Genomic DNA, 24539 nt, shown 5'->3' on the forward strand with positions numbered 1-24539 from the left:
ACCCCTAGAAACATTGCAGTTCAAACCATCCATAAGACAAATGTAACTGGCTGCAACAGTGGTGTGCTTTACTTAGCCATAACCGGATTGGAGGACCCAAACGTCAATCACCAGGCATTTTTCAAAATACTTTACGATTTCATCATATTGGGAGTGCCACTGCGCAGACGGCGGCATATTTGGTCAGCGGTGCTATAGTGGATTAACACAGGCTAAACTATTTTAAAATGGACTGATTTTGCAACCGTAGAAGCAATAACATCGTTTGTATTTACCGGACCCTATTACGTGCTACTTCAAGCTTGAAACATGCGTAATGTGCCAAATGGTACCGAATGCGCACGGGTTAGTTGCAGTTTGCTGCGAGCCGAAGAGAATACACCACATTGATTAAAAAATTACATCAAATACTGAAATAATGCATCTACTCCTAACTGCTGTGAAAAGCACTAGAACTACAAAAATAACTTTTTAAGGAGTTAAATCTCTTCATGCCTTTATTCCAGGATGATAATGTATAAACTTCCAACCTAAAAGCAGTGGGTATGAAGAGAACCGAGGTATGACACAATCTCAGCAGTCTATTAAACTGAAATTTAAGGTCGTTTTACCTGGAGTCCTGAGAGGCATTTTTACTTGTGATTCACCAGTGGGCTATATAGGAACATTATACCTCATATGCGATTCCTCCCGCTCCATGAGGGCACATGCAGTTTCTCTGTGCAATTTATAGTATGAAACATCAAGTTATGAAGGACACGGATATGGATTATTTATTAGCGTAATGGAAATACATTAAAATCGTTATGCTGTATACTCGCTGAGAGAAAGAGTGTGACCGTGTGCAGGCTGAAGAGGTTCCTTTCAACAGTGCAAACATGACCAACAAATCAGATAACGATTTATCTTCTGTTTTAATTGATTGCAACACATCTTAAATCACACATTGAAAAATGCACATCAAATATTTTAAATCAGGCTCAGGTTGCAACCTTTTTTGATAAAATAAAAACTACCAAAAAATATGCTTACAAAAAAAATATATGTAAATGCCACTTTGGATAACCTTGATCAAAACCCCATTTTATTCTACATAAAAAAAGCTTGACATAAATAAGTTAGTATAATTTCTCAGTGTTTTTACAAAGTTATGTACACTTAATAGATTTACACGGGCAGAGTGACTACTTTGAGACAATTCTTAGCCTCTGAACAAAGACTGATTGTAAAATGGGTGAAATTAAAGTTATTTTAGAAGCTACATTTGCATGATCTGCACTAACAATGTCTGGGAGAAGGGGGAGATTAACAAATTAAATGATCTTTCTGTATCAAACAGGAGTACAATGCCAAGGCCACCTGATGGTGAAAGCGTCGACACAGACGTATTGAAGCAACCATGTATTTGGTATTGTAGGACATTTCAAACATAAAAAGGCCTAAACGTTTAAAAAAATATTAAGAACCGTTAAACTGAAAGACACGAGTATGTCAGGGAGAGGATGAAGTTGATTAATACTACCAGTACAGTTAACAGATACTTTATCCTTCAGCAAATTAGTACCCTACACCACTTCAGAAAAATAAATTAGCTACACTTTCAAAAAAATGGTGAAGAGGAAGACTTGTAAAAAAAACAAAATATTCCAGAATTTAAGTGACCGGCATAGGCCTACAGATTTTCAACAAAATACAATAAATATTGGCTGACTTCACATATTACTTTTTTAGTCATAACAGAAATGTATCATTATTTGAGGCATTGTTTTCGTGGGGTGGCTGAGAACCCACGTTGTGTGACACTTAAATGACCCCCAAAAAACAAGGCTACACATTATGTACCATCAATCTCTCCCTACATACAGATGACCTATGAGGATACTTTGATGAGGAACAATTATTTAATCCAATCATTTTTTAAATGGATCAGGATTTATAAACAGCATTTTGGAAACAAAACTACACTGCAATTCTTCAAGTCAAATTCATGCCTTTTACATCGTTTTTTTTCTTCTCCCCAATCATAATGTTTTATGTGCTACATATGAAAATAAATATATACACAGGTAGTAAAAAAAAATAAAAAAAATAAAAAAAAGAAGCAAAAAAGGAAATAAAACCTAATTGCACACTGCTACATCGACTGCTTTTAGAGGCAGTAACTTTATGAGTGCCAGAACTTTAGTGTTTATATTCAGTGCTTGCACAGCGTCCCCATCCTTAGGGAGAATTGATATGTTTCGTTTTCTTTGTAGTTCCTCTTCAAAATCACCGAACACTTAGGTTTCCATGACAAAAAGGGGAAATACATTTTCAGCTCTGCAGAGAGAAATAAAAACAAAGTTGTGAGACCAATGCTAATTTACACCAGTAAACATGACCACATACAAATGCATCAAAACCATTCCTGGCCACTTCTTTTTGCAGACAAACATAGATGTGGCAACATGTAATAGTTTTGACATGACAAAACAATGCTAAGAACAGGCTAATGCTAGTAATCTACTGAGGTCAAAGACATCCTATGGACTCATTCAAAGCAGCAGAATACTTTCATTTTCCAAATGATAAATTCTCTCCATAGCCACACACACACACACACACACACTTCATTGCAAGTTAGAGTAAACATTTAGGCCTATTCAAAAACGTGCATACTGTGCTTTCATTCACTAGAACGGCCAGATGTTTTGAGAGGGGACTAGCGTGCATAGTGCACTGCTGAGGAGACCGGCCCCTTCTCCCTCACGAGGGCAGTGGTTGCTGACGTGTTACTATAGTGTTGTTCTGAGGACTTGTTTACAGTTTCGTCGGAAAATGAACCGCGCCGTGGCAGTAGTAATGTCGCCTATATTTTGTGTAGTCTTTTGGACTTTAAATCCTTTACTAGACCGCACTGAACATCACAACGATATAGTTAAGCACACATTTCGAGCTTCAAGAAAACGAATAGCTACTTAGTTGGCAATTGCGCATAGGTTACAACGTGGGAAAAATCACAACTGCTCAACACATTTAAAACAGCACGTCTGAAATGCTTACAGGAATACCAACGTGATGTGTTCCGCTTTACCGAACCTAACAGTTTACACACACTGCTTTATGTAGGCAATAAAACATATTGGGTTAGTTGGGAAAATAAGTCCACAACAGTATAACATCTCTCACTAAAGCCAGACTAAAGTAGCAGATAACTATCTCACCTTTGTCATCTTCACGTTTGAGTCCTGGGACTGGCTTTCCTGGGTGTTTTTTCTACTGAATGCGTCAAGCCTGGGCAAGGAGTAACTTCATTCGAACTACTGTGTGACCTTTTATTTTGGGACGAGGGGTCTGGAAGAGAAAGACAATTTTTTTCAGAATATAGGTCAAAATGTTATTCTCGAAAATTAAGTATTGCTAATAGTCTACTCTACATTATTTAAATGAGTAAGGCAATTTAGGCCGTTACATTTCCCTATCTATAGTGATTTGCCTATCAGGTCTTATCTTTACAACTTGACTAGCAGGTAGTCATAGACTACCGGTATTGCTTACTGAAAACATTAATGAAAACGATTAGAATTGTTATAACGCCTTTCTTTAGAATAACTGATAAGTGAGCCCATCTATTTGTTAACTAGGCCAAGTCTTCTACAATGTTACGTCGAGCCTGGCTAATACAAATGACTTAGCTGAATAGGCCAGCACGTCAAACAGTAGGCAGAAAGACAAAGTAGCCAGACTGATGAGTATCTATAATTTACATCATTCATAAAGGCGTAGGCCTACATTCATAGCAGGCGGGTCTTTTTCTCCGCCCGGTGCATTGCTCTTTACTCTCCATTTGGCTCTCTGACCTCTCGGTGTTGTCAGTGGGCTGCCGGGGAGTCACCACCACACAACTATGATTCCCATTTAGATCCATATTGTTATTCCCAGAGGGGCAAACGTCTTTCACTGATTGTTGCGTTCTGGTGTAGAAATTTGGAATGTCTTTACAATCCATTAATTCCCATTTGAATCTCCCGTTCGATAGAGGTGTGTGACTTGAAAAATCGAAGTTCCACTTCGCTGAGGCCGCCGCTTCCATCTCCTGCAAATGTCCCTTTAAATCCCGCCTTAACTCTTCGCGATCCGGCGAGCCGAAAATGATTCTGCAGGCTGACGGTTTGGGGTGATCCGACAACCGAGCATCCGTCCTTTCCAACGTCGGGCTCCCATTTGAAAGTCGAACATCTGACATTTTCGGAGAATCAATTAACGTCCAAATAGAACACTTAAAAAAATCGTATTTCCTCCTTTCTCACCGCGATCCAAAACAAGCGTAAAACGAATGATCAACACTTTTATGCCATGCATAGGTCTGGATAGAAACGGTAATCTCCAATACGGCAATGCGAGCTAAAGTAGTCAGATCATCAAAACAATGTGCAGTAACTGAAGCCACTCCTGTCAATTTATTCTCGTAGTAAGAGAGAAGAAATAACAGACAAACCTTTTCAGTACCCAATATGGCGATTGAGGGGAAGCTGACTGGGGGAAAAACTGATTGACACAGAGCTATTTAAAACGAAGAAGGGAATTCATTGGTTAAAAAAACGTAGGCCCGCCCAATTCTCTTAAGGCGATCATGCACGTTACAAAGGCTTTGCAACATTGTCACATTTCTATACATGTTACCTTGTAACGGCTGTAGCCATAATCACTATAAGAATTTAACATTTTAGCTATGGATGTAAATAAATAAAGGGCCATTATAAGGAAACTTAATGTATGCATTATTCATTTGTTTATGTTGAGAAAATATTTTAATGTCAATGGTCTCGATCTTTAGCACCAAAATAGAACAATAAATATACAGTTTATATCTAATTTTATTTGAGAATTATAATAGTTTTTCAATAAATGTGGAATTGTAATACCACCTTAATGATTTGAAACATTTGAAAATACACAAGCCAGTCTGAAGCATTTTGTCTCTTGGAGTAGGTTGTCATTGTCATGAATCTGTCAAACATTCTAAAAAGCTAATCAAATCTTAACATTTTAATTATTTTACATGGTGGTAACCATTTATTTCTCTCCATTAAACAGATGTGAATATTGACTTATCTGAGCTCAGTCAAGGTCACCAGTGTACACCCCAGCAAAAGGAGGGATGGTATTCGAGTAGTGGCAAGCATTTCTCATTGGGAAAACAATATTTTCTGCAGGATAACGCAATTAGACAATTTACAATTAATTATCAAACCATCAATTAATAACTACTTAAATAAATTATAACTCATTGGCCATTTGCAATAGAACGATTATAGTAAGAGTGAATCATTTTTTATTTCACCCATATCTAAATGTGACAAACCTACACATCTTGTCCACCTGTTTTTAATTACCTATTGCTATTGCCCTTTTTAAAATGTCAAAATATTCATCTATTTTAGCTGTAAGATATTTTGCAATGTAAATGTAATTTTTGGATGTAACTAGGGTCTTATAGTCAAGCTTTGCTACAGGGTGTCTGAAGGAGCTTTTACTCACTTCTCATTTAAAGGGAAGACTGCACTGACCCCTTGTTGTGAAATTAGGTACTAGGCAAATCGGTTATCTAATATCTAACGATCACAAAAATAAAACCGTTCACATACACAGTACGTAACATACAACTAACAAGACAAAAGCCTTTCACCAAATATATTTTATATATTACAGTATCATTGAATCCACACATATATAGTGCACTAAATCCTCTCCTAGATATCAGCAGGGATATATTGAAACAATACAGGTCTATTTCCAATATCCAGCTCTCTTCACCTAAGCCTCCCTGCTTGCTGTCCTACCTCCAGTACACAGACAGTGCATAGAAGTGATAAGGTCCCAGCCCCGCTCACAGATTGAGCCACCTGATGATGTGGAAGTTCTTTTTTCCCACTCTGAGGAGAGACAGTCCATTGGCCAGGATGTGCTGGCCGGGGGTCAGTACCTGTTCTGGGCTGTCTGTCTTACTGTGGTTGATCCATACCGCTCCTTCTGAAACCATGTGACACCTGCAGCACAACACATCACAGAGACAACACAAAGACATCACAGAGACAACATAAAGACGTCACAACACATTACAGAGACAACATAAAGACATCACAACACATCACAGAGACATCATAAAGACATCCCAACACATCACAGAGACAACATAAAGACATCACAACACATCACAGAGACAACATAAAGACATCACAACACATCACAGAGACAACATAAAGACATCACAACACATCACAGAGACATCATAAAGACATCACAACACATCACAGCGACAACACAAAGACATCACAACACATCACAGAGACAACACAAAGACATCACAACACATCACAGAGACAACACAAAGACATCACAACACATCACAGAGACATCCCAACACATCAGAGACATCCCAACTCACAGAGGCAACATAACAAAGAAAACAACACAACACATCACAGGAGACATCACAACACAGAGACAACACAACAACCCAGAGACAACAACACAGAGACAACATCACAGAAAAACAGTTAACACATTTTGATACGTTACAGCCTTATTCAAAAATGTATTAAATTTAAAAAAAATCCTCAATCTACACACAATACCCAGTAATGACAAAGCGAAAACAGGTTTTTTGAAATTGTTACTAATTTATTCAAAATAATAAACATAATTTATTTCACTAGGCAAGTCAGTAAAGAACAAATTCTTATTTTCAATGACGGCCTAGGAACAGTGGGTTAACTGCCTTGTTCAGGGGCAGAACGACAGATTTTTACCTTGTCAGCTCGGGGATTAGATCTTGCAACCTTTCGGTTACTAGTCCAACGCTCAGACTAGGCTGCCTGCCGCCCGAAATAATAATAATAAAAGTCTGACATAAGTAATCAGAACCTTTGCTATGAGACTATAAATTGAGCTCAGGTGCATCCTGTTTCCATTGATCATCCTTGAGATGTTTCTACAACTTGGAACCCACCTGTGATAAATTCAATTGATTGGACATGATTTGGAAAGGCACACAGCTGTCTATAGAAAGGTCCCACAGTTGACAGTGTAAAAACCCAGCCATGAGGTTGAAGGAATTGTGTGAAGAGGTCCTAGACAGGATTGTGTCGAGGCACAGATCTGGGGAAGGGTACCAAAAACAATTCTGCAGCAAGAACACAGTGGCCTCCATCATTCTTAAATGGAAGAAGTGTGTAACCACCAAGACTCTTCCTAGAGCTGGCTGCCTGGCCAAACTGAGCAATCAGGGGAGAAAGGCCTTGGTCAGGGAGGTGACCAAGAACCCGATGGTCACTCTGACAGAGCTCCAGAGTTTCTCTGTAGAGATGGGAGAACCTTCCAGAAGGACAACCATCTCTGCAGCACTCCACTAATCAGATATTTATGGTTGAGTGGCCAGACAGAAGCCATTCCTCAGTAAAAGGCACATGACAGCCTGCTTGGAGTTTGCCAAAAGGCACCTAAAGTACTCTCAGACCATGAGAAAAAAGATTGAACTCTTTGGCCTGAATGCCAAGTGTCACATCTGGAGGAAACCTGGCACCATCCCTACGGTGAAGCATGGTGGCAGCATCATGCTGTGGGGATGTTTTTCAGTGGCAGGGACTGGGAGACTAGTCAGGATCGAGGGAAAGATGAACGGGGGAAAGTACAGACAGATCCTTGATGAAATCCTGCTCCAGAGCTCTCAGAACCTCAGATTGATGAGGGGGGGAAAAAACAATTTAATCATTTTTAGAATAAGGCTGTAATGTAACAAAATGTGGAAAAAGTGAAGGGGTCTGAATAGTTTGCGAATGCACTGTATGTTTTAAAGTCAAGACAGATTTGAGAGAAAAGTACAGGGAATGAAAGAAACAAACATGGAAAGCAATAAAAAGAGAAATTAGAGGAAAGGAGAAATATAGAGAAAGTGTGAAAAAGCCAATGGGGTGGGAGTGGTGAAATAGAGTGAGCGTATGACCTTCCGTGTGAGGTAGTCATGTCAGGGATGATAAGGAACAGAGGAATATAAAGGGAGAGCCCTACCCTTTGGGCCCCTGAGGGATGTCCTCTGCCCTGCGGCAGGCATCCAGTATTGTGGTCCCTGGCTCCAGCAGCAGCTCATGGAACGGGGCATCTCTGAAGAGCTCCTGCAGCTCAGCATCACGCATCTGCTCCAGGGCCTGAAGGTTACTGTGGTACCGGGCATTGATGCACCTGGAGAGAAACACACGCACACACAGCATTACTAATTGTACCAGGCGACACCTCATTAATGACACCAAAATGACATACGCACAGTCTTTATCTGACTAATTATCTATTGCATCATTCTTCATGCATTTGTCAAGATGCACACTTTCACTACCAAATTTTCATCAGATCAATCCCAAGGCAATTTATAATCTTGACTTTGTGAAGGGGTCAATTCAATCCATTAGTCTGAAGTTACTTAGGCCTTGTTGTGCGTGTGAGCATCCACACACACACACACACACACACACACACACACACACACACACACACACACACACAGCACCTTTTGCCCTCATTGCCGTGGACCAGTTTGGTGACTTCGGCGGCGAGAGGTTTGTGTGCGGCCCGTTTGCCTGGCTCCTGTCTCTGCTGCTCCATCACCCGCTCCACCTCGGCCAGGGGTAGGAAGGTGAACAGCTTCAGATACCGGCAGGTAGCACAACCACCACTGACTCAGTCTCCAACATCACCATGGATAGGCTAAACTCAGGTACTAATATCAGGTCCCATGTTCACAAAGTGTCTCATAGTAGGTTTGCACATTTACAAAGGAAAATAACCTAAAACGCCCCTCGTCTGTCACAAAAGATGACAGGACGGTGTGTGGCAAGCTAAATGTGTTTGCCCGTGCATGCATACTGACCGAAGTCTTGCATCCTCTACCAACTGAGTCCTGTGTGGCTCAGTTGGTATAGCACTGTGCTTGCAACGCCAGGATTGTGGGTTCGATTCCCATGTGGGACCAGTATTAAAGAGTATGAAAATGCATGCACTCTATTGTAAGTGGCTCTGGATAAGAGTGTCTGCTAAATGACGTGAATGTGATAGAAATGTATTCAGCAGTGCAGGTAAATAATACTTTGTGGATAATTCGACCCACTGAAGAACCAAGCAAACTGTTAAGAGTGTAGTGTAATTCTATTGAACATTCTGGCTTGTTAAGGAAACTTTCTGCTACTTAGTTTCAGGCTGTACACCAGAAAATGATATCACAGTCTAATTCATCAACCTAAGAGGTGTGCGGATCTAGTTGGCCTTTTAAATCATAGATCTGATCCTAGATGAGCGGCAGGCATCCTCCAGGTTAGAGCATTGGACCAGTAACAGAAAGGTCGCTAGTTTGAATACCAGAGCCAAAAAATCTAACCCTATGCCCTTAAGCAAAGCACTTAATCCTGTAGGGGATGACGACGCAATCTTTGCAAGAGAGGGAATCTGATTTCATTGGTCCTCAACTCCGGAAAAGTAATTTCATTCAGGTTAAGTGGAGTTAGCCAGCCCCGGAGGAGGTTAGTTCTGCAGGATTTGATGCCATAGAAATTTTGCTGGCTAAAAGGTGAGTCACTTTCGTATGACCGGATTTCCCGAATTGTACTCAGAGTCGACCAAAGTTACCTCGCTAACTCCTCAAACCTGCTTCCTAGAACACCCCTCTGTTTAGTTCTAAATAGAAGGCTCTGATAAGCAGGACCAGTTCCACTGGATTCTCCAGCAGGGTTTCCATGTCCGCATGTTTCCCGCAAAATTTGGCTACTTTAAAAAAGATGTTGCGGGTCAAAATGTATTAGTTGCGTTTTTTTGGGCTACTTCGAAATTGCACCGCAGCTGCCATGGCATTTCTCTTAAAAAAACATGATTGATTTCACTGTGACCTGCGCTGCAGACTATCAGGCTGTGAGGCAGGCTGTTGCTGAGTGAGTGGTGGGGAGGGCTGGAAGGGTGTGAGTTGAGAGTGTTGCAGGCCACAGGCAGCTGAGTGAGTGGTGGGGAGGGCTGGAAGGGTGTGAGTTGAGAGTGTTGCAGGCCACAGGCAGCTGAGTGAATGGTGGGGAGGGCTGGAAGGATGTGAGTTGAGAGTGTTGCAGGCCACAGGCAGCTGAGTGAGTGAGAGGAGAGCAGCACCAGCACACACACACATGTAATGACAAGTGATGTGAGAACAACTAACAGCACTAGCTAGCTACATACTTCTCCCTCATGTGGCAACTACTCTCTTCCTATGAACATTTTTGGGGGGCTAGTTTTAGCCAAGTGGGTAGGTTTTGATTGGTCATTGTGCTGAGATCCTAGCTTGTCATGGGCCGCCTGGCAACCGTGGTCTCCAGCCACCTACCATTCCACACTCCTGACAGACTGAGGAAGAACTGATAAAGGTCAAACGGAGACGTCTTGACCCTGTTCAGCCACACTGCCTTGCCTGCCGTCTTCACCAGTTTGTCCAACACAGAGCTGGCCACCAGTGGGATGGTCAGCCCATACACCTCCTGTCCAGTCACCCTGTCATGGAGAAATGGGTTACAATGGACATCAGAGACCATCACCGGTCAGTTAATGTTGAGGCAAGTATGTGCATGTTTATTATATTAATTTGTATTATTATTATTATTATTGTAGGTTATTTATGGGCATGATGCATCACTTTAGTGTCTGATGCATCCATTAGATGTTAAAAATTTGTCATATATTTGTAAATGTGTGTGTGTGTCCAATGAATGACGCAACATTACTTGTGTATGAACTTGTGCCCAGACATCCGGTTGCCCAGTTGGTCTGTCCCTCCAAGCTGGATCTTACAGCTGTGATTCTGGTTCAGGTGGTAGAAGTCACAGGCTTGAAACAGCTGGTAAGAGAATTCAGTAAGGCTCATGCTTTCTGCACTCTTCAACCTGGACTGGACACTGCATGCCTACTGAGCAGGGTCCCCTTTCGGAAATGTCTGCCAACTTCTGCCAGAAAAGCAACCATTCCAAGTCTTTGTACAAAGTTAACTTGTTCAATACGGTTACAGTGCCAGACTTCTTAGAGTCGTTGTGGAAAGTCAGTTCATGGTTGGTGAAGATTCGCTGCACGCTCTCTCTCGCTCGTTTTCCCGCTTGGGTCTCGTCTACCAGGGCTGTTGCACCACCGATTAGAGCGACGCCAGTGTGTCCTGCGCTTTGAAAATTCAGTAGCCCGATGATGGCGAGTAAATTACCCACATGAAGGCTGTCTGCCGTGGGGTCGAATCCGCAGTACCCGGTCTGGCACCAAGACTGCAGTAGCTGAGGAAGTTGATGTTGGGCTGCTTTTTCAGGGAAACCGTCCTTCAAAATGCCCCGTTTATTTAGAGATAATATACATCCACTCTGGGCTGTTGCAGAGCGATAAAACCTGTATCTTAACGTTACACATGGTAGTGTGTTTATCGAAATAATACAAGAATCATGTCGAGATGTACAAGCAAAACGTATTGATAGACACCGCCATAACGTAAACTGTGCGACACACTGGACAGGAAAATGAAAGACGGGACTGATGTATGACGGTAAGAATATAGCGCCATCTAGTGTATTGTGTAAATTTACCATACCTTGCCTGTTCCTCCTGACCTGTGACCTTTTTCTTATTATTTGTGATTTTAATGTCACATCATCCTCTTATTATCTTTTTAGGTTGACGATAAAAAATGTTTTGGTTACTTATTGTGTGGATGAATCTCCCGAATTTACATCTGGTGTAACTTGGAAAGTGGGAATAATGATAAAATCCAAGGAAAGTAAAGTCAAACCCTTACCTGCTTAGAATTGGATTCATTTTTTTGGTGTTTATAATGATATAAAATGCATGCTGACAATGTAGCTGACCAATGTATATAGAGAGTGAGAAGAATTTAATTTAATCCTGCGGTGCAGATCAGCAAGTGCAGGGTTTGATTACGGAGGCTAGGAGGGGCTAAGCACCCCATAACGAATCAGGGCCTGTTATAAGAATTAAAATATTCAAGTTATGAAACTACCAAGGCAATGTTACACAACGTACACTATACAGTTGAAGTCGAAAGTTTACATACACTTAGGTTGGAGTCATTAAAACTTGTTTTTCAACCACTCCACAAATGTCTTGTTAATTTTAATTTCACCTTTATTTAACCAGTTAGACCAGTTGAGAACAAGTTCTCATTTACAACTGCGACCTGGCCAAGATAAAGCAAAGCAGTGCGACACAAACAACAACACAGAGTTACACATGGAATAAACAAACATACAGTCAATAACACAATAGAAAAAATGTATATACAGTGTGTGCAAATGAGGTAAGATTAGGGAGGTAAGGCAATAAATAGGCCGTAGTAGTGAAGTAAATACAATTTAGTAATTAAACACTGGAGTAATAGATGTGCAGAAGATGAATGTGCAAGTAGAGATACTGGGGTGCAAAGGAGCAGAAAAAAATATAACAATATGGGGATGAGGTAGTTGGATGGGCTATTTACAGATGGGCTATGTACAGGTGTAATGATCTGTGAGCTGCTCTAACAGCTGATGCTTAAAGTTAGTGAGGGAGATATGAGTCTCCAGCTTCAGTGATTTTTGCAATTCGTTCCAGTCATTGGCAGCAGAGAACTGGAAGGAAAGGCGGCCAAAGGAGGAAATGGCTTTGGGGGTAACCAGTGAAATATACCTGCTGGAGTGCGTGCTACGGGTGGGTGCTGCTATGGTGACCAGTGAGCTGAGATAAGGCGGGGCTTTACCTGGCAAAGACTTATAGATGACCTGGAGCCAGTGGGTTTGGCGACGAATATGAAGCGAGGGCCAGCCAACGAGAGCATACAGGTCGCAGTGGTAGGTAGTATGTGGAGCTTTGGTGACAAAACGGATGGCACTGTGATAGACTGCATCCAATTTGCTGAGTAGAGTGTTGGAGGCTATTTTGTAAATGACCGCCGAAGTCAAGAATCGGTAGGATAGTCAATTTTACGAGGGTATGTTTGGCAGCATGAGTGAAGGATGCTTTGTTGCGAAATAGGAAGCCGATTCTAGATTTAATTTGGGATTGGAGATGCTTAATGTGAGTCTGGAAGGAGAGTTTACAGTCAAACCAGACACCTAGGTATTTGTAATTGTCCATATATTCTAAGTCAGAATCGTCCAGAGTAGTGATGCTGGACGGGCGGGCAGGTGCGGGCAGCGATCGGTTGAAGAGCATGCATTTAGTTTTACTTGCATTTAAGAGGAGTTGGAGGCCACGGAAGGAGAGTTGTATGGCATTGAAGCTCACCTGGAGGTTAGTTAACACAGTGTCCAAAGAGGGGCCAGAAGTATACATAATGGCATCGTCTGTGTAGAGGTGGATCAGAGAATCACCAGCAGCAAGAGCGACATCATTGATGTATACAGAGAAAAGAGTCGGCCCAAGAATTGAACCCTGTGACACCCCCATAGAGACTGCCAGAGGTCTGGACAACAGGCCCTCCGATTTGACACCCTGAACTCTGTCTGAGAAGTAGTTGGTGAACCAGGCAAGGCAGTCATTTGAGAAACCAAGGCTGTTGAGTCTGCCGATAAGAATGTGGTGATTGACAGAGACGAAAGCCTTGGCCAGGTCGATGAACATGGCTGCACAGTACTGTCTTTTATCGATGGTGGTTGTGATGTTGTTTAGGACCATGAGCATGGCTAATGTGCACCCATGACCAGCTCGGAAACCAGATTGCATATCGGAGAAGGTACGGTGTGATTCGAAATGATCGGTGAGATGTTTGTTAACTTGGCTTTTGAATACCTTAGAAAGGCAGGGTAGGATGGATATAGGTCTGTAACAGTTTGGGTCTAGAGTGTCTCCCCCTTTGAAGAGGGGATGACCACGGCAGCTTTCCAATCTTTGGGGATATCAGACGATACGAAAGAGAGGTTGAACAGGCTAGTAATAGGAGTTGCAACAATTGTGGCGGATAACTTGCCAAACTATAGTTTGGAGTGGGAGATCGAGGCAGTGGGAGATCGAGGCAGCGATAGCTGAGAGGCGCTGGTATGAGGAAAGGGAGCGCAACAGACACGAGAGGCAGCCCCCCAAATTTCTTTGGTGGGGGCACACGGGGAGATTGGCGGAGTCAGGCGGTAGACCTGAGCCAACTCCCCGTGCTTACAGGAGGCAGCGCAGTACTGGTCAGACACCGTGTTATGCGGTAAAGCGCACGGTGTCCCCAGTACGCGTTCATAGCCCGGTGCGCTATAGGCCAGCCCCCCGCAAGTGCCATGTGAGTGCAGGCATCGAGCCAGGACGGGTTGTGCCAGCTCAGTGCGTCTGGTCTCCGGTGTGCCTTTTCGGTCCAGGTTATCCTGCACCGGCTCTGCGCACTGTGTCCCCAGAGCGCTGGGAGGGCCCAGTTCACCCAATGCCTGCGCTCCGCCCGTGCCGGGCCAAAGTGGGCATTCAGCCTGGAGTGTGGGTAAGGAGCCTACGTACCAGAACTCCAGTGCTCCCCCACAGCCCGGTTTATCCTGTGCCTCCTCCTCGGACCAGGCCTCCAGTGGGTCTCCCCATCCTGGTTAAACCTGTGCCTCCTCCATGGACCAGGCCTCCAGTGGGTCTCCCCATCCTGGTCTCTCCTGTGTCCGGAGCCGCCAGAGCCGCCCGCCTGTCCGGAGCCGCCCGCCTGTCCGACGCAGCCATCGCCGCCCGCCAGCCGGGCGCAGCCATCACCGCCCACCAGCCGGGCGCAGCCAAGGTCGCCCACCAGTCCTCCGGCGTTGCCAGGGGCGCTACCTAAGTGGGCGACGCCGAGGGTGGAGCGGAGGCCACGTCCCGCACCTGAGCCGCCGCCGTAAGAAGGCCCACCCGGACCCTCCCCTTCAGAGTCAGGTTTTGCGGTCGGAGTCCGCACCTTGGGGGGGGTGGTCTACTTGGTCTACTCTCTCTCCCGACAGCCGTTACACACGTTCATCTGTAAAAACAATAGTACGCAAGTATAAACACCATGGGACCACGCAGCCGTCATACCGCTCAGGAAGGAGAAGCGTTCTGTCTCCTAGAGATGAAAGTGCTTTGGTGCGAAAAGTGCATATCAATCCTAGAACAACAGCAAAGGACCTTGTGAAGATACTGGAGGAAACAGGTACAAAAGTTTCTATATCCACAGTAAAACGAGTTGTATATCGACATCACCTGAAAGGCGGCTCAGCAAGGAAGAAGCCACTGCTCCAAAACCGCAATAAAAAAGACAGACTATGGTTTGCAATTGCACATGGGGACAAAGATCGTAATTTTTGGAGAAATGTCCTCTGGTCTGATGAAACAAAAATAGAACTGTTTGGCCATAATGACCATCGTTATGTTTGGAGGAAAATTTGGGAGGCTTGCAAGCCGAAGAACACCATCCCAACCGTGAAGCACGGGGGTGGCAGCATCATGTTGTGGGGGTGCTTTGCTGCAGGAGGGACTGGTGTACTTCACAAAATAGATGGCATCATGAGGGAGGAAAATTACGTGGATATATTGAAGCAACATCTCAAGATATCAGTCAGGAAGTTAAAGCTTGGTCCCAAATGGGTCTTCCATTTCCATTTGACCCCAAGCATATTTCCAAAGTTGTGGCAAAATGGCTTAAGGACAACAAAGTCAAGGTATTGGAGTGACCATCACAAAGCCCTGACCTCAATCCTATGGGAAATCTGTGGGCAGAACTGAAAAAGCGTGTGCGAGCAAGGAGGCCTACAAACCTGACTCAGTTACACCAGCCCTGTCAAGAGGAATGGGCCAAAATTCACCCAACTTATTGTGGGAAGCTTGTGGAAGGCTAGCCGAAACGTTTGACCCAAGTTAAACAATTTAAAGGCAATCCTATCAAAAACTAATTGAGTGTATGTAAACTTCTGACCCACAGGGAATGTGAAAATGAAAAGAAATAAAAGCTGAAATAAATAATTCTCTCTACTATTATTCTGACATTTCACATTCTTAAAATAAAGTGGTGATCCTAACTGACCTAAGACAGGGCATTTTTACTAGGATTAAATGTCAGGAATTGTGAAAAACTGAGTTTAAATGTACACTGGTCAAAAAAATAAAGGGAACACTTAAACAACACAATGTAACTCCAAGTCAATCACACTTCTGTGAAATCAAACTGTCCACTTAGGAAGCAACACTGATTGACAATACATTTCACATGCTGTTGTGCAAATGTATAGACAACAGGTGGAAATTATAGGCAATTAGCAAGACACCCCCAATAAAGGAGTGGTGACCACAGACCACTTCTCAGTTCTTATGCTTCCTGGCTGATGTTTTGGTCACTTTTGAATGTTGGCGGTGCTTTCACTCTAGTGGTAGCATGAGACGTAGTCTACAACCCACACAAGTGGCTCAGGTAGTGCAGCTCATCCAGGATGGCACATCAATGCGAGCTGTGGCAAGAAGGTTTGCTGTGTCTGTCAGCGTAGTGTCCAGAGCATTTGAGGCGCTACCAGGAGACAGGCCAGTACATCAGGAGACGTGGAGGAGGCCGTAGGAGGGCAACAACCCAGCAGCAGGACCGCTACCTCCGCCTTTGTGCAAGGAGGAGCAGGAGGAGCACTGCCAGAGCCCTGCAAAATGACTTCCAGCAGGCCACAAATGTGCATGTGTCTGCTCAAACGGTCAGAAACAGACTCCATGAGGGTGGTATGAGGGCCCGACGTCCACAGGTGGGGGTTGTGCTTACAGCCCAACACCGTGCAGGACGTTTGGCATTTGCCAGAGAACACCAAGATTGGCACATTCGCCACTGTGCTCTTCACAGATGAAAGCAGGTTCACACTGAGCACATGTGACAGATGTGACAGAGTCTGGAGACGCCGTGGAGAACGTTCTGTTGCCTGCAACATCCTCCAACATGACCGGTTTGGCGGTGGGTCAGTCATGGTGTGGGGTGGCATTTCTTTTGGGGGGCCGCACAGCCCTCCATGTGCTCGCCAGAGGTAGCCTGACTGCCATTAGGTACCGAGATGAGATCCTCAGACCCCTTGTGAGACCATATGCTGGTGCGGTTGGCCCTGGGTTCCTCCTAATGCAAGACAATGCTAGACCTCATGTGGCTGGAGTGTGTCAGCAGTTCCTGCGAGAGGAAGGCATTGATGCTATGGACTGGCCCGCCCGTTCCCCAGACCTGAATCCAATTGAGCACATCTGGGACATCATGTCTCGCTCCATCCACCAACACCACGTTGCACCACAGACTGTCCAGGAATTGGCAGATGCTTTCGTCCAGGTCTGGGAGGAGATCCCTCAGGAGACCATCCGCCACCTCATCAGGAGCATGCCCAGGCGTTGTAGGGAGGTCATACAGGCACGTGGAGGCCACACACACTACTGAGCCTCATTTTGACTTGTTTTAAGGAAATTACATCAAAGTTGGATCAGCCTGTAGTGTGGTTTTCCACTTTAATTTTGAGTGTGACTCCAAATCCAGACCTCCATGGGTTGATAAATTGGATTTCCATTGATTATTTTTGTGTGATTTTGTTGTCAGCACATTCAACTATGTAAAGAAAAAAGTATTTAATAAGATTATTTCATTCATTCAGATCTAGGATGTGTTATTTTAGTGTTCCCTTTATTTTTTTGAGCAGTGTATTTGGCTAAGGTCTATGTAAACTTCCGACTTCAACTGTATATACAAAAGTATGTGGACATCCCTTCAAATGAGTGGATTTGGCTATTTCAGCCACAACCGTTGCAGAGAGGTGTATACAATCGAGCATACACTCATTCAATCTCCATAGACAAACATTGGCAGTAGACTGGCCTTACTGAAGAGCTCAGTGACTTTCAACTTGGCACCGTCATAGGATTTCACCTTTCCAACAAGTCAGTTCGTCAAATTTCTGCCCTGCTAGCGCTGTCCCGGTCAATTGTAAGTGCTGTTATTGTGAAGTGGAACCGTCTAGGAGCAGTTTGATGGAGGAGGAATAATGGTTTGAGGCTGTTTTTTGTGGTTCGGGCAAGGCCCCTTAGTTCCAGTGAAGGGAAATAGTAATGCTACAGCATACAATGACATTCTAGATGATTCTGTGCTTCCAACTTTGTTGCAAAAATTTGAGGAAGGCCCCTTTCCTGTTTCAGCATGACAATGCCCCTGTGCACAAAGCGAAGTCCAAACAGAAATGGTTTGTCGAGATTGGTGTGTAAGAACTTGACTGGCCTGCACAGAGCCCTGACCTTAACACCATCGAACACATTTGGTATTAATTGGAACCCAGACAGTGAGACAGGGATAATCGCTCAATATCAGTGCCGGACTTCACTAATGCTCTTGAGGCTGAATGGAAGAAAGTGCTTGCAGCAATGTTCCAACATCTAGTGGAAAGCCTTTCCAGAAGAGGGGAGGCTGTTATAGCAGCAAAGAGGGGACCGACTCTATGTTAATGCCCATCATTTTGGAATGTGATGTTCGACGAGGAGGTGTCCACATACTTTTGGTCATGTAGTGTACACACTTTGAAACCCAGAACAGAAATCGTGTTTAATTGCGTCAGTTGCTCGGTTTAGTTCTGGGGGCAGGTATGTTAGAAAATATACTCGAACGAGGGCTGTAGCCCCACCCCCTCTCTGTGCAAGTTTCAGGAAAGTCTATGGTCCACATGTCAACCTTTCCTTCTGAAATTTAAAAGATGCGAGCACCTGCAAAATCGTGATTTCTGAAAAATGTGACGAAAGATCTGAGTACCGTAACAATATTCATCTTTAGTTGTATCTGAAGACAAGCAGATGGAGTCCTCAATCTCAACATCCCATGGCCTCATACATTTACAGGTAACTGCCAAAATAAAGAAAACACTTGAGTTGTTTGAGCTTTTATGGTGTGGGGTGTATTGTCCAGGCTTGATTTAGTTCCACTCAACCTCTTAGAGGGCAAGGAAAACGGCAATACACTCACAGCCATTCTGAGTGATTGCTTTCAACGTATGGTGAAACATTTCTATCCTGATGGGAATGGTCTCTTCCAGGATGACAATGCCCCCATCCACAGGGCACGAGTGGTCACTGAATGGTTTGATGAGCATGAAAACGATGTAAACCATATGTCATAGCCGTCTCAGTCACCAGATCTCAACCCAATTGAACACTTATGGGAGATTCTGGAGCGGCGCCTGAGTTTTACACCACCATCAAAAAAACTATTCCTTGTGGAAGAATGGTGTTGCATCCCTCCAATAGAGTTCAAGACACTTGTAGAATCTATGCCAAGGTGCATTGAAGCTGTTCTGGCGGCTTGTGGTGGCCCAATGCCCTATTAAAAAGCTTTATGTTGGCGTTTCTGTTTCCTTTATTTTGTCAGTTACCAATATGCAGCCTTCTTTCATTTATTCAGCTCTCACCATCAATCAGATGTTATTATTTACTTGAAATAGATGGACAATAACGTTGGATTTTTAAATAATTTTATTTGTCAATCTATTCAAAGTCAACTTGTTTGTTGTTTAAATTACTAGATAAACATTCATCAAACATGTACTTTATTGTTACCAAGCCACAGTATACATAAACAAAGCATCCAAAGACCGTCTCCAGTCTCTTTGCATGACACTAGCCATAAAAACACTGCATCAACTCTTTACTACAAAATACAAACCTTTTTCCTATATCTTCTGCACTCATCATTTCTGCAGAGTTGTATTTATTATTATTATTATTATTATTATTATATCTGTGCTGTATGGCAGGGCACTATAAACTCACTTGAAAAATAAAAAAAGAAGAACAGTACCTCGCTATGTCCTGAGCTAGTATAAACTATGGGACACAATATTTTCCCTGATACTTGTCAAAAGTCCCTTGTCAGTTCAACACAAAACAATATAGATCCTTAAGGGTAGCAGACATCTTCAATTTACCAATCACATAACTTCTCCTCTGGGTTTTTGCTCTAGTGTTTGAACCATTATATAATGTTATTTGTATTTACACTATTGCAAGAGAGCGACCTCTCTAATGTGGAGGAATGTAATTCCAAACAGTCATTATGTTCCACAGATTCAACAATGGTCTGTCTGCCTATCACAATTTTGATACCTTCCCTAATTCTGTCATGATGCCATATCCTCTCTTTGTGTATCTCTGTACTGTGTAGTATCATATCCATACCAGCAGCTTCTGGCTGGGGACACAGAACTGTACAGAACTGTGTGCAGCTTTACTTTACTCTATTGTGTCTAGCGTTGTATGTCATAGGTTAAGGCACGGGTTGAGTTTAATCCCTAATGTGTTCTGTTCACCTTGTGATTCTAGAATCTAGTGGATTAAAGCAGCGTTGCATTCTGCAGAGGTCTGACAATCCAGAAAAATAGATATTGTAGAACTGCCATTACAGGCAGCTTGAAATTCAGTCATCTAACATATGGCATGATTATAATTAAGTAAGTTAGAACACAGCAGCGAGTGAGGAGGGAAGCCAGTAAAACGCTTGATACAGGGGAAGCATGTTAATTAAGCAATAAGGCCAGAGGGGGTGTGGTATACGGCCAATATACCATGTTCTTATGCGCAACGCGGAGTGCCTGGATACAGCCCTTAGCCGTGGTATATTGGCCATATACCACAAACCCCAGAGGTGCCTTACTGCTATTATAAACTGGTTACCAATGTAATTAGGGCAGTAAAAACACATGTTTTGTCATCATACCCGTGGTATATGGTCTGATATATCAGCCAATCAGCATTCAGGGTTCGAAACACCCAGTTTCTAATAAACAATATACTGCATCTTTACTGCATTTAGCTGTAATTAAATCACTGTTCATTGTGGACAAGTTATGAGTGTGTAATGTTCTATATACTGTACATGTATCAAAACAGAGAAGGGATATAGTAGGGCCACAAAAACAACAAACCGTTTGGCTTGAAGAACATAATGATGCAGTTATGGAGCATTTATGTTCTGAATAGTGAAATGACACCCTAATCATCCCCTTTATGACCTAATCTTCCACCTGAGACCATAGCATAGAAGGAAACCTGCAGTATTGATGTAGGATCTGTGCCATGATAGCTTATTACCAGTCTTAACGCTGATGATTTACTTATGCATGTTCAAGACAAATAATATATCCAGATCATGTTGTTGAGTGAAAATATAGTGTCAATAACCCATGAAAGGTTTTTGTTCAAGTCTTGATATTTGCTATGAGTGCTTTTAGTATCCCTACAGCGAAGCACAGCACATAGAGAACATGTTAACTCTCTCTCTCTCTCTCTCTCTCTCTCTCTCTCTCTCTCTCTCTCTCTCTCTCTCTCTCTCTCTCTCTCTCTCTCTCTCTCTCTCTCTCTCTCTCTCTCTCTCTCTCTCTCTCTCTCTCTCTCTCTCTCTCTCTCTCTCTCTCTCTCTCTCTCTCTCTCTCTCGTGGGAATTAACCAAAGGAATGTCCCCATTGGGAATCACATCTATGGTTGTATCACCAGATACTTAGCTACTCTATTTACATTGCATTTTTCAACCTAGTTATTCAACAAAACAATTTCTGATATATATGATATATATATATATGCTTTAGTATAAAAATATGATCCAACTCAATTATAACATTGTCAAATTAGGTAGCGCTTAATCAAAAACATACCTACATTTCTGTACCATTTAAAACATTGAAAGGTATTTACCAGACAAAAAGGAATACAAAACATACCCAATAATAGTTAGTATCTTGCATACCTCTGGTTATAGTTGGGGCAAGCAATCACATAATCACTGAATCTATGTACAAAGCATTAATACAACATGGTGCAGAGAGTGAAGCTAGGTCCATTACACCAATAAAAAACATTGATTTGTGGATTCATGAGAATTTGCTACGGTAAGCAAAGAACAAAAAACATTCCCTCACAGAAAATATACACACGTACTGTATATCCTTTCCATCAGAAAAGCATGCACACATGAAGGATTATTTCATTCTGTCTTTGAAACATTCCCAACAGTTCTGTGAAGGATTGATGGCTGGTTTGATGAGGCAGTTTTAGTATTTAATCTCTACTAGATTAAAACAACTAGTCTATGGAGTAATTACAGAGAGAGAGAGAGAGAGAGAGAGAGAGAGAGAGAGAGAGAGAGAGAGAGAGAGAGAGAGAGAGAGAGAGAGAGAGAGAGAGAGAGAGAGAAAAGGCTGTCTTGTTAATGGCTTAAAATGCTGTAAATCTGCCTTTGTTAAGGTTTTATTACAGTTTGAAGTCATATTAGCCCTTTAATACCAGTATACGAAACAAGATGGAGTGCCAAATATTACAGTATATAAAAGAGTCATATCATATCTTGTAACTACACTGTGCTTTAGTGTTGCGTTGTGGGTGCATTTACACAGTGAATCTCTGATTGGTCATTTCCAAATCAGTCTGTTTTGAATGAAATCAAACCACTTACAAACAAATGTCCTGATGGAGCCATGTTCTGAACGGTGGGGGGACACTATTGACATGGTAGTTTGTTTACTTTTGTTTGTGAAAGTATTGAAAATGAAAAATCTTTGAAATCATTGAGCTTCACCTTGGTTTTATAAAATGAATATAATGCACACCAAAGCCTCCATGTTAGAGTTTGGTCTAGATAGGAGAGGAAAATGAGATGAAGGGCAAGGTATGTGAAACCATCACTAAAAAGCACATAGTGAATTCTCGGTCGAAATATGACTGATGAGTAACTGACGTTTGAACAACGGAGGCCTGTGGAGGCCAATAATGTGTCCCTCCATCTGAGGCTGTGGGTCTTTGCCCAAAAGAGCAAAGGACTAAAAACTCAGTGGGATATAGGGGGAGCACTTTCTGAAACTCTGTAGCCTCATTCATGATAACATTAGCAAATATGCAAATGTTAAATGAACAATTATAGCTAAAGTCGTTTTTTCCCCCGGAGGAATCCAAATTTCTAAGACATGGTTAGTTATAGCCTAAGCAGGAGCAAGAGCTTGAAAACACACAGGAGAGGTTTCCCAAAATGAATTAAGCAATATGTTATATTTACTTGTACTGTGAGTTGGATTTTGAGCCGCTGCAGCCACATCTGAGGGACAGTAACCTGGTACAGTGTGATGTATTAGGAAACTGAATATAGGAGAGACACACACACTGGCAGTGAGAGAGACAGACACTCATGAGGACCTCATTGACCATGCAATCCCATAACCTCACTGGGGGAGGACATCCAATCGCTAAAAAGCTGCCTTACTGTGAGACACAGTCACTCACATCTGAAGTCTGTATTCGGCATTGAAGTCGCTTGGGTGTCTTTACTGCAAAATATGTGTGCAACATTATCATTCTTTTCTCTTACTCTGAAGTTCGTTACAAAATGACATAGTTATAAAGATACTGCTGGAGTGGTGATTCTGTCGATACGTCCTGCTGTTCATCACCCAAGGGCCTGGTTAGGTCAGAGATGTGTGTACCGTATAGGAAAGGGATCCCCTCTAGCAGGGACTCTGGTGGCTATAGTCTGACTGAATCATATGCTGCATTTAGACAGGCAGCCCAATTCTGATCTTTTTCCCACAAATTGGTCTTTTGACCAGTCACATCAGATCTTTTCATATCAGATCTTTTTCAGAGCTGATCTGATTGGTCAAAAGACCAATTAGTAAAAAAAATATCAGAATTGGGCTGCCTGTCTAAACACAGCCACTGTTATCTAAACAAGCCATTGATTATTTGATCCGTGTACTTCTTTCTGACGTTGGCCAAAGGTGTCTAAACCCAGCCAAATACATGTTCTCTAGTTAGGACAAACACTGGAACAGGACACTCAATTCAGCTTCACATTGCCCGTCCACACAGGTAATATGGCCCTATAGGTCCCTGTGGGAGTAGTGGACGCCACCACAGGTGCCCAGAATATAGTCATATTGTCCTGTCCAGTCCTGTCTGAAAGATGAGCAACCCTGCATCTGGGGGTCCAGTGGTTCAATCCTTTCATGGTGGGACTATTCAGAGAGACTGTTCACGCATGTGTCCCCAAAATGGAGGGCAACCTCCTTTCTAGACTCAGTACATGTCCCCAAAATGGAGGGTGAGGTGGGTGTGTGACCCAGCCCCCAACCTCCTCTCTGGGCTCAGTATCTCAGTACATGTCTCTGTAGATCTCCTGCAGCAGGGGGTGGAGAGACATGTCCTCTGTTTTCTTGATCTCCTGGACCAACTGAGCATGCTCGGTGACCAGCTGCCGGAGGTCGGACAGTTTCTGCAGCAGCTTGGGGAAGAGGAAGGTGTCGTCTGGGTGGTTGGCCAGCAGGTGGAGCCGCAGCACCTGAACAATGTTCTCCTGCATGCGCTCAATGTGGCCAACGTTCACCAGGCCGGGACGGTCTGAGGGAGAAGAAAGAGGACAGCAAAATTAGAGAAAGAAGGTGGATTATGCCAATCCAAGAAGAGACATTATGATTGGCATAGAGCTGAAGAGCAAATCCATCAAGAAGATCAGTAATAACACTAGTAATTAACTACCAATTAGTGGTAACTACCAATTAGTGGTCATTAACCCCAGATCTCAGCCTCTACCT

The 24539-nt window shown here is 43.0% G+C and overlaps 2 protein-coding genes across 5 annotated transcripts in view; both read right to left on the reverse strand.

Annotated features, from left to right (window-relative positions):
* Positions 1-895: 895 nt before the first annotated feature.
* On the reverse strand, positions 896-11194 carry LOC106584491 (tyrosine--tRNA ligase, mitochondrial). 3 transcript variants are annotated; one of them, XM_014169861.3, is made up of 6 exons: positions 10767-11194; positions 10373-10536; positions 8050-8220; positions 4478-6029; positions 3204-3333; positions 896-2319 (listed from the first exon to the last, which is right to left on the reverse strand). In XM_014169861.3, exons 1-4 carry the CDS (start codon positions 10904-10906, stop codon positions 5959-5961), a joined length of 546 nt encoding a protein of 181 aa, XP_014025336.2. In that variant the 5' UTR covers positions 10907-11194; the 3' UTR covers positions 896-2319; positions 3204-3333; positions 4478-5958. The 3 variants fall into 3 exon arrangements, with proteins under 3 accessions (XP_014025336.2, XP_014025337.1, XP_014025335.1); XM_014169862.3 differs by lacking the exons at positions 10373-10536; positions 10767-11194 and adding an exon at positions 8543-10365; XM_014169860.3 differs by lacking the exons at positions 8050-8220; positions 10373-10536; positions 10767-11194 and having other exon boundaries at positions 3772-4501.
* Positions 11195-19422: 8228 nt separating this feature from the next.
* Positions 19423-24539, reverse strand: part of LOC106584489 (peroxisome proliferator-activated receptor alpha) — a 66274-nt gene continuing 61157 nt past the window's right edge. For both annotated transcript variants that reach the window (XM_014169857.3, XM_014169858.3), the window contains exon 7: positions 19423-24345. In XM_014169857.3, coding sequence (XP_014025332.1) covers positions 24101-24345 — 245 coding nt within the window. In that variant the 3' untranslated portion in view covers positions 19423-24100. The remainder of the gene's footprint in view (positions 24346-24539) is intronic.

The sequence above is a fragment of the Salmo salar genome, chromosome 23 (genome assembly GCF_965601325.2).
Source record: "Salmo salar chromosome 23, fSalSal1, whole genome shotgun sequence".
Classification (NCBI taxonomy): domain Eukaryota; kingdom Metazoa; phylum Chordata; class Actinopteri; order Salmoniformes; family Salmonidae; genus Salmo; species Salmo salar.

Excerpts from the sequence above, each read along its gene's own strand:
- LOC106584491 (XM_014169860.3), bottom strand. The coding sequence starts at position 4,225 with ATGTCAGATGTTCGACTTTCAAATGGGAGCCCGACGTTGGAAAGGACG. Across the intron at positions 3,334-3,771 it reads AAGACCCGCCTGCTATGAAT|ACCCCTCGTCCCAAAATAAA; the intron begins GTAGGCCTACGC and ends TTTCTCTTCCAG.